Source organism: Rousettus aegyptiacus, unplaced genomic scaffold, assembly GCF_014176215.1.
Source record: "Rousettus aegyptiacus isolate mRouAeg1 unplaced genomic scaffold, mRouAeg1.p scaffold_m13_p_5, whole genome shotgun sequence".
Lineage (NCBI taxonomy): Eukaryota > Metazoa > Chordata > Mammalia > Chiroptera > Pteropodidae > Rousettus > Rousettus aegyptiacus.
The window spans coordinates 99,280,013-99,295,100 of NW_023416308.1; the positions used below are offsets into that span (position 1 = coordinate 99,280,013).

At 35.6% G+C, this 15,088-nt stretch overlaps 1 protein-coding gene across 8 annotated transcripts in view; it reads left to right on the top strand.

Moving 5' to 3' along the window:
- The window catches only part of HIPK3 (homeodomain interacting protein kinase 3), an 85,136-nt gene that overhangs the window by 13,799 nt on the left and 56,249 nt on the right, over positions 1 to 15,088 (top strand). For 6 of the 8 annotated variants that reach the window (XM_016147110.2, XM_016147114.2, XM_016147106.2 and 3 more), the window contains one exon: positions 8,893 to 9,991. In XM_016147110.2, the coding sequence (XP_016002596.2) occupies positions 8,895 to 9,991 (1,097 nt within the window). In that variant the 5' untranslated portion in view covers positions 8,893 to 8,894. Of the gene's footprint in view, positions 1 to 2,522; positions 2,675 to 8,890; positions 9,992 to 15,088 lie in introns of those variants that run through there. The other 2 variants (XM_016147109.2, XM_016147111.2) reach the window with 2 other exon arrangements.

Consider the following 15,088-nt stretch of genomic DNA (forward strand, 5'->3'; position numbering starts at 1 on the left):
TTCTCAAGGATCATGTTTTTCTTTAGCTGCCCCCTCCACTAGCAAGTTATGTTCTAATATGGAGATTGGCAAGCTTTCTTAAAGAGCTAGATGGCAAATATTTTTAGGCCTTGCAAGCCACATGTGGTCTGTGTTGCATACTTTTTTTTTTTTCTTTTTTTTGGTAAACAGCCCATTAAAAATGTAAAAACCATTCTTAGCTCTTGGGCCATACCAAAATAGTCTAGGTTAGATTTGGCCAACATACATAATTTGTGGGCGCATATTATAGCCAAATTAAACTAGTATGTCATATTTTTCATTAGTCTCTGCCTTATATATGCTATTGGTTTGTACTGCATGGACTGTCCTCTTCTACATCGTAGACTTCTTCCCAATGTCCTTCTAAATTTAGCTCATAGGTTAACTTACTACTGAATTCTTCTGTGTTCTTTCAGGGCATATGTTAATCATCCCTTTTCTTTGCTACCTTCATGCCTCCCATATCCTATGTTACTGTTCTCATTATGATGTAGTTATACATATATGTACACACACACACACGTTAGTCTCTTGCTGGGAGACTCATTAATGAAAAAACATGTTTTATTGATAAATCTTCCTGCACCTAAATGTCTTTACTTCATTTTAATTAAAAGAAAATTTTAAAAATTGAAAGAAAAGTAGAATGAAATAGGGTACAGTTGATTGAATATGATAATAATATATATCTTCAATGGTTATGTTTTCCTAAATTTTAAAAATACAGTTAATTAAAGAGGTTGTTCCATTGTTTGGTAGATTTTTTTTTCCATATTCATTTTAAAAATAATATCAATTTAGGCTCTGAAAGTAGAGTAATAGAATTAATTCCTGTGCAGCTGCCATCCTAGGTGCAAAATAACAGTTCCTGTAACTGAAGTCTTTCCTTTTTCCTTTCTTCCTAGCATTTTTATCATTTCCACGCATGTTTTTATACTTTTACTACATACTGACTATATCTAAAGCACAGTATAGGATTGTCTGTTGTTAACTTTATAATAATATCAGTCAATTTATTTATTTTGCTGCACATTATTAATTCTAACATGCATAGTTTTTCCCGTATTTTAACATCTTGAAATTGTGATATATCTTAAAATCAGTAATGTCTTACCCTTATAATTGGTGGTGTTTTCCTTTTTTTTTTTTGTGGTACCCATATATATGATGATTGTGGTATAAACTGCACTTGTGTGTTGAATGAAAAAGCTGTGCTTTTCTAAAAATTAGGTTATTTCAAAATTTTGTTAGAACATACAGTGTAGCAGTGAACATTATTTTACCTGTTTTTTTTTTTTTTTTTTTTGTACTTAAGTATGAGAGTTTCTCTAGGCAGGATATATAACTTGAAGAAGAATTGCTACATTATATCCATTTTCAGCTTCTTCACAAAAGTGATTGTACTTTTTTACACCAGTATGTAAGAGTCTTTGTTGCTTTATCCCTCTTTAACATATGGGTATTATACTTTTTGTCAGTCTGATGGGTATAAAATGGCATCTTACTGTAGTTTTAATTACTATGTTTTGCCAATATCTTCGTCATATCTATATGGCTTATCTTTATTTCTAGTATCACTTGATAAATGAACAAAAGTTTAAATTTTAATAAAGTCAAACTTTCCAATTGTTTTATAGTTTGTGCTATTTGTATCTTATCAAAAGAAAACCTTTATTTCAGAGATTTATGATTTATTAAAAATGTAACATTAATTTTAAGCTGAAAGAGATTAAAAATATAAATACTCTGTAGGCTGATTAGGGCATGTTTTGTGTTGTGAGACATTTATAGACTGTTCTTCATTTTTTTAAATCTTCTTTGGAATGGAAAGGTGGGAATATCTGTATTTGGTGAAGATTTTTTCCTCTTGTATTTATTCTCTTCAAGGAAATTCCAGCACTTTAGTTGGAGAATAATTAGAGCATGTGGGAGTGAAACCTTTTAAATGTAATGAGACAAGTGAGGGACAAATAAAGCATTGTAAACTTATGATAAATTTGCATATGGTCATTATATGATAGAAATTTGGAAAATCACTAGTAGGAGACAGTTTCTCTTTCTTTCTTTCTTTCTTTCTTTCTTTCTTTCTTTCTTTCTGTCTTTCTGTCTTTCTGTCTTTCTGTCTTTCTGTCTTTCTGTCCGTCTGTCTGTCTGTCTGTCTTTCTTTCCTTTCTTTTCCTAAGAGCTCTTTCTTTTGGGATGGGGTAGGGTGAGGTGGGTAACCATACCATAATGAAGCAGATAGAAAATACAAAGATCTCTTCAGACTATAAAAAACATAAAGGAGTTATAAACTGCTTTGTCTTTGTAGTTTGTACATGTTAAGGAAAACATAGGAGTGATTAAATCTTAAGTAAACTAACTTGATTATTTAAAAAAATAGTACATCAAAATTTGAATTAACAAATGAAAATAATTTATAAAAGCCTTAATATAATTATTAGTAATTCTTTCATTTCTTTCACAAAATATCTATTTTTTCTGAGATTGTCAGGAAAAAAACCTGATAGGTTCACATGTATTTTGTTGTTATAAATTAAAGTTTCGGTACTGAGGGAACCTAAACTTTGTTTTCTTTTTTCTCAAGTGATTGAAATTTTAAACTTCAAACTTTTAACTCTTTGAGAACTAGGCCAACCATCTGTTGTCAGTGGTAAGTATGGTTAAAGATAGAATTAAAATAATATTAAATATTATTTGATAATATTTACAGTGGCTATGCTATAATACATTTAAAAAGTAGTATAACTTTTATAGATTATTAAACTCATTTATCATTTAAAGAATAAGTTGAAAATTAGGTCAATTAGTACTTATACTTTAGCCCAAATAATACAGTTTTGGCTAAAGGTTTTCACTTGTGGTCTGACTAATTATTTCGGAGGCTGTTATTTGGTTTTTGGAAAGTAACGTACAGCAGAATATTGACTTAATTAAAATACGTGTGAAATAGTCTGAAGTAAAATGGTCAGAATGGTGTTACAATAACAAATACGCAATTGTGTAATTCATGGCTTTAATCAGTCACTATATAATTAAAATAGTGATATGATCATTGTTTTTAATATTCTTCTCTGTATTTGATACCATTATGTTTCAGTTTTAAAGCTCTGAAGAAAAAAATGTCTTTTTCCCCTCCATAAAATGTTGACAGATTTTCAGTTGAAAAAGAAATGAAGTTCTGATATTAATGATATCCACTTAACAAATATAAAAATTATTCTGAATGAAACTTTTTTGATTTCTTAATATTCTTTGTGCTTGAAGTATTTTCAAAATGGAAAAAATATACTTTCCTTTCTAAATATACCCACGAAAACAAAATCTTAAACTCTTTGGATAGACCAAACTGGAATAATCTATTTACACGAAACTAGGTTATAGACAATATTGGTGCTTTGAAGATTTCATTATATCTCTCTTAATCTCTTGGATCGCTAGTTAGACCTTGTGAAACCAAGATGTAGTCATTTGTACATTTTGTAGAGTTGTTGTAAGACTGATATTTGCAATTTCCTATAAAAAATAACTTGAAAACATGAGGCTATAGGATAGCTTGAGGCTTTTTCATTTCATCTTGCTAGACTTTGTGAGGAATGCAAAAGTAGTTTAAGAACAGCATAATTTCTCTGGTTCACTAGCCAGGTGAACTAGTGTGCTCTGATTTGCAAAAAGGTGTCCTACAGTGTTGAAAATCATTGTAGTGATGGGGAAAATTCTTCTTGGAATGATTAAGATAATTATTCATTTTATATGTAAAAAAGCTTTGAAGAGCACTTTTCCAAACATTTTTCTCTGAAAAAGTACTGCTCTTGAATACTACCTCCCTTGAAGTGCTTCACTTCTTCCAAGTTCATCATGCCTGAGATTTGTCAGGAAAAAGATCAACAGCCACCATAGTCAGATTTAGAATTCTGGATTATTTTGCTGCTAAGCATATTTCCAAATACCTTTTGTTACATAAGAGAAGTCTTCCTTTTGAATCTATTTAACTAGAAAGACAGTAACTACAATTTAGCAAAGAGTATCCCGTATTTGTGTGGTAATCAGAGATAATCAGAAAGATAGTAGATCAGAGGAAGAGGTGGACAATGTTTTGAGGACAGAAAGTGAAGTTCTGTGTTGATATGAGCAGATAAAATCTTGGAATTTAATTTAGATCAGGGAGGAAAAGACAGGGCTCTGGGAGATGACTGGATCTAGGTAAAGACCAGAATAGGATGGGGACCTGGTAGTAGATCGAAGAGCACATATGTGTGTGTGTGGTGGTGGTGGTGATTAGGATAATTTTGATAGTGGTGGTGTTTTCTGTTTTTCAGTCTGCTCTCTGATTTTTTACAGTGTTTTTCAACCCTTTTGTCTCTGGTGCTGATCATAGCATGCTGAAGGAAATTATAGTCTATAATGTATATTTGTGTAAATTGACTAAAAACACATCATTCCAGTAGTGAACTTAGTACTACTCTAACTGTGGCAAACATGAGATATCATTTCTTTTTTTTAACATAGGATGATCCTCTAGCTCTGTTAGCTTCGAAGCTGTCAAATTAAAGATACATTGGTACATTTTATGTGATAAAGCAATCTTATCTGTATTATTCATTTCCTGTTCTATTCTGTCTCCCTTCAAAGAGTAGTAATAAGTTCACTTTTGAAAGTGAACTATACTTGTGTCTACTTATTTTAGTATATCCTGGAAGCAGAGTTGATAGGTTCAGAAAAGAAATTTGAATTTAGGGTCTTTAAACAGAATCAGACAGAGGTTTACTTTGCTGTAATGTAGCTAATTGCTTATTTCCAGTTAAGTGAAAATGTTCCCTAAGGCAGAGGTTGCAAACTCCCGGGCCACAGACCAGTACTAGTACCAGTCAGTGGCCTCTTAGGAACCGGGCTGCAAAGCAGGAGGTGAGGGGCTGGCCAGCAAGCAAAGCATCATCTGTATTTGCACCTGTTCTCCAGCCCTGGCATCACCACCTCAGCTCCACCTCAGATCATCAGGCATTAGATTCTCATAGGAGCACTGGTCCCTGGTGCCAAAAAGGTTGGGGACCGCTGCCCTAAGATATACTTTTATTGTGGTGACTTTTTTGTTTATTGTGTTGCTAGTTTGTTTGTTTGTTTGTTTGTTTTAATTGGGGAGCATTGGCTACAGATTTAATGCTCTGGTCTTTTATCTCTGTTCATTATGAGGTAATGTTTAGTGCTCTGAGTTCCTTTTTAGAAGTAAATAAAAATCTTTCTTTAAAGGCTTTTGTTTTATTTGTTATTTTTCATTTATTTCTTCTTGTAGATCTGTAGAAATCTTCAGTACTGATCGCATTTTCATATTTGTGTCTTAATTTAAAACTTGATGCTTTATTAATTTAATCATTTCTATACTTGATAGCCTGAAAGAACTGGGGATTATTCAGTAATCATTTGGGAATGCCCAGCTAATATATGGATTTTTATAAGAGCTTAGTCTTAAGTGTAATGTTTGATATTCATTCGTAACTCACTGAAAAGATAAAGTTTTCTTGTTATAGCATCGATGACATCAAGCTAGAGTTAATACAGCCAGTATTGATGGAGAAAGAATAAGTTTTAAAAATGGAGATTTGAAAACCACAATAAGAGTCAGCTTCATACCCATTAGGATGCCTATTAACAAAAAAGCAAGAGAATGAAAGTGTTGGTGAGGATTATAAGGATTGGAAAATAAATGGTACAGCTACTATGTAAAACAATATGGTGGTTCCTCAAATTAGAAATAGAAGTACCATATAATTCAGTAGTTTTACTTCTGGGTATATAAACACAAGAATTGAAAGCAAGGTCTTAGAGATATTTGTACATCCATGTTCACAGCAGCATCATTTATAATAATCAAAAGGTAGAAGCAACCCAAGTGTCTTTAGGTGGCTGAATAGATAAACAAAATATGGGATATATGTATAATGGAATATTACTTAGCTTTAAAAAGGAAGGAAATTCCAATACATGCTACAGTGTGGATAAACTTTGAAGACATGCTAAGTGAAATAAGCCACTCACAAAAGGACAAATATTGTATGATTTCATGTTATGATGCAGTACTTAGTCAAATTCATAGAATTGAAGTGTAGCATGGTGGTTTCCAGGGATTAAGGGGAAGGAAAAAATGGACAGTTGTTTAATGGGTACAGAATTTTAGTTTTGGAAGAGGGAAAGTGTTATGGCAATGGACGATGGTATGGTGTTTGCACAGCAGTGTGAATGTACTCAATGCTACTAAATGTACTGTACATTCAAAAATGGTAAATTTTATGTATATTTTACCATAATTAAAAAAAAAACAGAATAGACAAGTAAAGAAAGAAAGTTGAATAAAGAGAATACAAGACATTTTTACCTTTAATTAAATGTATTAGTGATGTCACAGTATATTTGAAAGAACTTGATTATATACAGTTTGTGTATAAGTTTGGCAGAAATTGGTCCAGAGTTGATTCATATTGACTAATGTACATAAAGTAGTAAAATATTTCTATCTCTGCTTCTTTCTTCTCTTTTCAGAAGACCTGATAATATATATAATAAGACAAAAATATTTTATTATGGTTAGTGGTGGTCATACCCATGTTTGTGGGTGTCAGTATTGGTTACATTGCTGTTTCAGTAATTGTAAGAGGATGTGAAGAATTTGGATAGAGTTCAGATGGGTCTTAAAGTTTTTGAGAGGCATAGAAAAATAAGGCCCATTAATCAAAGTTAAAGTACCTGGGATTATTAAGCTTGAGGAATAGAAGCTTAATGGTTGCTTTAAAAGGAGTCTTCACCATCCTCTAATTGATATTTTGTATGTAGCCCCAGCTCACAAAGGGGTAATATTTCATAACTTCATTTCTTAGTCTGTTGATAAGAACAAATGACAAAATCATGAATAATATAGCAGCAGAGATATAACATAGGCATAGTATACATTACAATGAAAAATAATAGAAAATAGTACTATACTGAATCAGTGCTTCAGACTCCATGGACTTCAGAAGCTCCTGGAAATACTGTATTCTAAAATCTATAAATATCAAATATAAGATAGCCTTATCAGGTCATGAGTTTACCTGATGGGTGGTGAGAGAAGGGAAGGGCTTAATACTTGATGTGGCAGGGAATCACAGTGGTCAAGTTAATTAGTAATTAGAGTTCTTCTTTTGTGGTCTGTTATAACAACTGTGTCCAGCACCATTCCCTTTACCCCCTTCTTAATGTGCTTATGTATATTATGTGACATTCCTATCTGTGTTTATTTTCTAAAGTCACCTTTGAGATTGGTCCCACAGAGCACAGTAGTTGAGAATTGGGTGGTGTGGGGTAATTACTTTTTCTAAGCCTCCTTTAGTTTGGCCTTGGCCCTTGGTTTAATTGTTTGCCTGGTAGCTGGTGTGCTGGAAAAGGAAAGGTAGGAACAACAGGATTCTGAAATTGCAGTAGTTTCTTTAGTATCTCTAGGGCAGTTGACCTGGATCTCAGCTGCTGTCCACGTAACACCTTGATTTAACATGACATGGATTGGCTTAGAGTAGTATGCATTCTGTCCTCTAAGACTTCACCCTGATTTTTCAGCCTCGAAGGCCCTGAATTGGTTAGAACTTGAATTTGCTTAGGGCTTACGTACAGACTAGAATATAATGGCCTTGGGAGCTTGTACATGTACAGATGCCTGGACCTCACCACAGAATCTTTCTGAGTAGAGTTTTAAGTATATAATTTAACTTTTTATTAAGGAAAAAATGTAAACATGTTAAAAAGTAGAGAGGATGGTATAATTAATTCCTTTTTATCCACTATCAGGCGCCTGTAATGAACAGTTTGTGGCCTATCTCATTTAATCCATGTCCCCTTCCACTTTCTCTTCCATTGATTTGAAGCACGTCCCAGACATTATTTTATCTCTAAATACAAAGTGTATATATTTTTATAGGTTCCCCAGATGATTCAAGAACTTTTAAACAGGTAGTATATATACATAGTAAAAATTAAAGTGGTAAAAAGGATGTACAGTGGAAAGCAAATCTTTCTCATTGCCCCCATTCTTGTTACTCTCCTCTAAGGCAAAGAAACCTACAATTTCTTTATGTATGTATAGATATTCAATGTACGTGCAAATACATACATATATATAAATATATAAATCTCTTTTTAGTTAAACACGTGGTAATATATATTGTAAAGTACACATTTTTCTGATTCTTGCTTTTTTTCAGATAACAATATTATCTTGGGACTCAGACCATAATAAACAGTCATTTTATTTTTTTTCCAAAGACTATAGTTGGCATGTTTATCAAGGTATATCTAACCAGTGCCTTTGGGTGGATGTTTAGGTTATTTCCAATACATGTTGTTTTATATAGTGCTGCATGAATAGTCTTGTATTATATCTGAATTGCATGATTCTATGTCAGAGGATGTATCCATTGGCAATTTTGTTAGATACTGCCTAATTGCTTTCTCATTATCTGTGTGTGATATGCGGGCTCACTAGTTCTATTTTAAAGATGGTTTTCAAGTCTCTCCTATTTATGCTGATGCTTTTGTTTAGATTCCCAAGTATATTTATAATAGCTGTTTTAGAAATTCATAGCTATGAGTTTTATCATCTGTCTTTCTGAGTCTATTTTGATGGGTGTGTGTCCCAGAAGTGACTTTATGCGACACTCAAAATAGTTGAAATATTAACTAACCGAAGTAGAGTTATTGAAAATGCTTATCTTCACAAAGGGAAAAAATCTTGATAGAATTGAATTATTTTGACAAATTATAGATTTGACCCCTAAAAGTTTTCTTTATGAGATTTAAAATTATGAATCTTTTTGTAGTTAATATATCCTTTTTCTCTTTCTTGTGCAGGTATGGCCTCACAAGTCTTGGTCTACCCACCGTATGTTTATCAAACTCAGTCAAGTGCCTTTTGTAGTGTGAAGAAACTCAAAGTAGAGCCAAGCAGTTGTATATTCCAGGAAAGAAACTATCCACGGACCTATGTGAATGGTAGAAACGTTGGAAATTCTCATCCTCTCACGAAGGGTAGTGCTTTTCAGACAAAGGTGGCATTTAACAGACCTCGAGGACACAACTTTTCGTTGCAGACAAGTGCTGTTGTTTTAAAAAACACTGCGGGTGCTACAAAGGTCATAGCAACTCAGGCTCAGCAAGCTCAAGTGGAGGCACCTCAGATTGGAGCGTGGCGACACAGATTACATTTCCTAGGAGGCCCCCAGCGATGCGGATTGAAGCGCAAGAGTGAGGAGTTGGATAATCATAGCAGCGCAATGCAGATTGTTGATGAATTGTCCATACTTCCTGCAATGTTGCAAACCAACATGGGAAATCCAGTGACAGTTGTGACAACTACCACAGGAACAAAACAGAATTGTACCACTGGAGAAGGTGACTATCAGTTAGTACAACATGAAGTCTTATGCTCCATGAAAAATACGTATGAAGTCCTTGATTTTCTTGGTCGAGGCACTTTTGGCCAAGTTGTCAAATGCTGGAAAAGAGGGACAAATGAAATTGTAGCAATCAAAATTTTGAAGAATCACCCTTCTTATGCACGTCAAGGTCAAATAGAAGTGAGCATATTAGCAAGACTCAGTACTGAAAATGCTGATGAATATAACTTTGTACGAGCTTATGAATGCTTTCAGCACCGTAACCATACTTGTTTAGTCTTTGAGATGCTGGAACAAAACTTGTATGACTTTCTGAAACAAAATAAATTCAGTCCCCTGCCACTAAAAGTAATTCGACCTATTCTTCAACAAGTGGCCACTGCACTGAAGAAATTGAAAAGTCTTGGTTTAATTCATGCTGACCTCAAACCAGAGAATATTATGTTGGTGGATCCTGTTCGGCAGCCTTACAGGGTTAAAGTAATAGACTTTGGGTCTGCCAGTCATGTATCAAAGACTGTTTGTTCAACATATCTACAATCTCGGTACTACAGGTGGGTGACACTGTTTGCTTATTTAATAAATGTTGAATTTCTGCTAACTGAAATCTGTGTGTGCATGTGATGAAAAAAGACTGCTTCGGATAAATAAAGAAATCAAGGCAAGATCAGTTTAAGTTTGAGGCTTTAAAAAGATTTTTAAATTTAGGCATAATATCTGCCTAAGCAGAATAGTAATCTCTCCTGTAAATTTTCATGCAAAGACATTTGGTTATTTTTATTCTTTGAAGACTTGAAGGAATGATTGATGATTAATGGTAGTCAAGCGGAAGTCTCAATATGTTGGGAAAAGGGTATATAGTACTTTTTGTATATATCTTTGGGCATTTCAGCACTTAAGAGAAATAGTTTATGAAAGTCATCAGATATAACTGAACTTGAACCCAAAAAGTGTTTTTGATTAATGAGTTTAAGATTCAGACACACTTCCATGGCTGCCACGAATGTTCAGAACACCTTTTTATGAGAAGTTTTATTATGTTCTTTCTACCTATATGCTTTAAGTAATGCTATTTCAGGTTTGGTGCTATGGGGGGAATTTAAAGAAGAAAACAATTTCCATGTAAATATTGATAAGGCACTACAATAGCGTGTACAATATAACGCTAGCCTCAAGTACAATAGAGAGTCTTAAGGGCTAGCTTACGATTACCAAGATTCAAAATATCTTCTTGAGTATGCAAATGATTTGAATTTGTAGTTTTATAATTTTAAGAAACTGTTTTCATTTCAACCTGGACAGATTTTTGTCTTGGTATAATCTAGAACCTCACGAGTCCCAACACAGGGGGCATGTATCTGATCTGCCAGTATTGGCCACAGGTAAGTTAGTAAGTAGATGATCTCATGCAGTTTATTCTTAGAAATTGTTAGAACATGAGGATTATAAATTTAGGCCTGACAAAGGGTAGTTACTTTTGGGTATTGCATCTGCATTTGCACTATACCCCTGACCCTGAATAGCTTCTTGTAAATATATGCAGTAGTACCCAGGACTTGATAAAGGAAAAATTTATTAGCTATTACAGAAATCAACTCCAGGAGTGGGTCCAAGATGGCAGCGTAGGTGGACTGAGCTCACTCCCTCACAGGATGCATCAATTGTACATCTATATTTAGAGCAAATCCTTCTGAGAGTCACCTGTGAGCCAGGTGACTGCAGTCTGAATAGGTTCTGTGTTGTTAACTCCTTAGAACAAGTAAGAGCGAGAAGGTCAAGGAACCATGAGAACTATGTGGGAGTTGAGGGAAGAACCCAGGACCAGAGGAACAGTGCACACCATTGTTTCATTTCCCCTGAACTTGGCTAGTGGGCACGAGCTTTATCCAGGTTCTCTGGCTGGCCTGCAGGGTACCATAGCATGTCCCCAGCCACCCCAGCTGGAGTTAGACCCAGCAGAAACGGGAATGCCACAGCGTGCATACAAGGGCTTGTTCTCTCAGAGACTGATCCAGCAGGTGCAGCAGGCTGCTGCTTTGCACTTCTCCTGGACTAGCCACACAAAGGGCTACCCTGTCTGAAGAGACTATGGAGCCAACAAAACACTACAGTACTTACCTATAGGGGTACCCTCTCCAGAGAAATTGCGGAGATAGTGGCGTGCTACTGTGTGCTCATGTGGGGCTCCCACCTAGAAAGAGTGGGGAGCTAACAAAATGCTGCAGTATCTGCATGCAGGACTGCCCAGATCAGAGAAAGTGCAGAGATAGTGCAACTGCAGTACTCACAGGCTGGGCTGCCCCACGTGGAGTGAGCAGGTTGCTGCTGTGCGGGTGCTCAGTGCAGGGACTCCTTCCCCACCTGGGGAGAGTTCAGAACTACTAGAGTGAGGGGTGGGTGCATGTAAGGCTGCCCCACCTAGAGGAAATGTGGAGCTAGGCATGCATGCATGCAGAGCAGCTCCACTCAGACCCTACTCTGACTGCAGACAATTAAAACGACAGGGCACACAGGCAGGGTTGACTCCTGTGGAATGAGAGGGGTGCTGCTGAGTTTGGGAGTTGCTGCACCACTGGGGGAGGAGCTGAAATAGCAAAGTACAGTTTCGTGCCTGCTGCCCCAACTAGGGAAAGTGCGGAGCTTTGAGATGTGGGCAGACAGAATGACCCCTCCCGGATAATTTAAGCAACAGAGCACTCTGGCAGGGCTGCCTGTGGAGTGAGAGGGACGAAAAGGAGCAGAACTAGCAAAGTGCTAAGGTGCGTGCACGAAGGCCTGCCCCAACAGGACAGGGGCAGATCTGGTGGGGCCTTCGGACTCACACTTGCAAAAAAACCCCTGCCTAGACCCAGCTCAGATCACAGACAGTTATATAATAAGGAATGCCAAGAGCAACCCCATATATATCAGACAGCCCTGGCCAGATTAGAAGAACAAGGAAGCAAGCACACGCCAGGCTATTCACCCAAAACCCACCCCCTCAGTCCCAGGTGACGCACCAGGCACCACACGCACCTGCCCCGACTGCAGTCAGCCTGACAAAACTATTAAATGCATGTTGTACTCAGAAATCACTCTTCAAATACTGAGAGAGATAACTACTCTCTATCTAACTCATACAAAAAACAAACAAAAACACAAAGCAAAATTAAATGGGGAGAAAGAAGAATATGCCTCGAATAAAGGAACAAGGAAAAACTCCAGAGAAAAACCCGAATGAAATGGAGATAAGTAGTTTTGATAAAAAAAATTCAAAGAAAAAGTCATAAGGATAAAGTAGAACTCAGAACACTTCAACAAAGAGAAAATATAAAAAAGAAACACATGAAAAATAGTCACTTAAATGGAAAATACATTAGAATATAGCAGATCACTTAATACAAAAGGACAGAGTAATGACCTAGAGGACAGAATAGTGGAAATCTCCCAATTGGAACAGCAAAACAAAAAAAGGATTTCAAAAAATGAGGATAGTCTCTTTTAAGAGATCTCTCGGATAACATCAACTGCTCTACTATTCACAGTATAGGGATTCCAGAAGGAGGAGAGGGAGAGGAGCGGAAAGAATATTTGAAGAAGTGATATCTGAAAATTTTCCTAATCTAGTGAAGGAAACAGACATCCAGATCCAGGAAGCACAGAGTTCCAAACAGGATGAACCCAGAGAGGCCCATACCAAGAAATATCTAATTAAAATGGCAGAAGTTAAGGATAAAGAGTCAGTCTTCAAGGCAGCAAGAATGGAAAAACAAGTCAAATACAAGAGAAGCCCTGTCAGGCTATCAGCTAATTTCTCAGAAGCAACTTTACAGGCCGGAAGGGAGGGCAGGAGATATTCAAAGTGCTCAAAGAAAGGAATCTCCAACTTAGAATGCTTTGTCCAGCAAGGTCATCATTTACAATTGAAGGAGAAATAAAGTTGCCCAGAAAAGCAAAAACTAAAGGAGTTAGTCACCACTAAACTGGCCTTCAGGAAATGTTGATGTGTCTTCTTTATGCAGACATGAAAAGGCCATAACCAAAAATAAGAAAATACAGGAAAGGGGAAAAAAGTTACATTGTTAAAGACGAATATACAGTAATCACAGTGAATCACCTACTTAAAAAATAGGAATATTAAAAGACAATAGTAGCAAAAGTAACTATACCTACAATAAGTAATCAGCAGATACACAAAACAAAAAGATACAAAACATGACATCAAGAAGAGAATGGAGGAGAAAGTGAAAATGTGCTCTTAGAATGCAATTGAACTTAAAAGGTTATCTGCTTAAAATAGACTGCTATAGGTATCGATGGATATATATGAACCTCATGGTAATTATAAACCAAAACCATACCAAAAATACAAAATGAAGAGAAAGGAATCCAATCAAAACACCAAGGAAATCAAAAGGAAAGAGATCAAGGGAAGAGGAAAAACAGCAAAGGATGACAAAAACAACCAAAAAAAATAATTAACAAAATGCCAGTAAGCATATCAATAATCACCTATCAATGATAACTCTAAATGTAAATGGACTAAATGCTTCAATCCAAAGACATAGGGTGGCAGAATGGATAAAAAACCAAACAACAAGCAAAGAAACCCCATGACCCATCAACATGCTACTTATGAGACTCACGTCAGATCAAAGACACATGCAGACTCAAAGTGAAGGGATAGAGAAAGATATCTATGTAGCTTGAAATGAAATGTGGGGAAGCAATACTCATGCCAGATGAAATAGACTTCAAAACAAAGAATGTAAAAAGAGACAAGGACATTACATAATTTATAAGAGGTAAACCCAAGAAGTGGATATTACAATTTTAAATATCTACGTACCCAGCATAGGAGCACCCAAGTATATAAAACAAATATTAATAGGCAGAAATTAACTGTAACACTATAATAGTAGGGGACTTTAATAATGCACTTCAATGGATAGATCTAGACAGAACATTAAGAAGGAAATAATGCCCTTAAATACCACATTAGGCCAGTTTGACTTGATAGACAAACTGCAGATTACACATTTTCCTCAAGTGCACATGGAACATTTTCCAGAACAGATCACGTACTAGACCACAAAACAAGCCTCAATAAACTTGAGAAGATTGCAATCATATCAAACGTTTTCTGTTTAGGTCTTCGAAGGGGTAAATAAAATTGACAAGCCTCTAGCAAGACTCATCAAACTGAAGTAAACAGAAGTAAAAGAGGAGAGATTACAGCCAACACCAGATAAATACAAAAGATTATTAAAGAATACTGTGAACAATTACATATCAACAAATTCAACAATCTAGAAGAAATGGATAAATTTTTGGAAAAATACAACCTTCCAAAACTAAACCAGTAAGAAATGGAGAATCTGAACAGACCAATTACTAACAATGAATTTGAAGTAGTTCTTTTAAAACTCAAAAAACAAAATCCCAGGACCAGGTGGCTTCATAGGTGAATTCTGCCAAACCTTTAGAGAATTAAGAGCTATCCTTCTCAAACTATGCTAAAAAATTGCCGAGGAAGGAACATTTCCAAACTCATTCTGTGAGGCTAACATTACTCTGATACCAATACCAGATAAATACAGTACAAAGAATTATAGGCCAGTATCCCTGATGAACATAGATGCCAAAATTCTTAATGCTAGCAAGCCGAATTC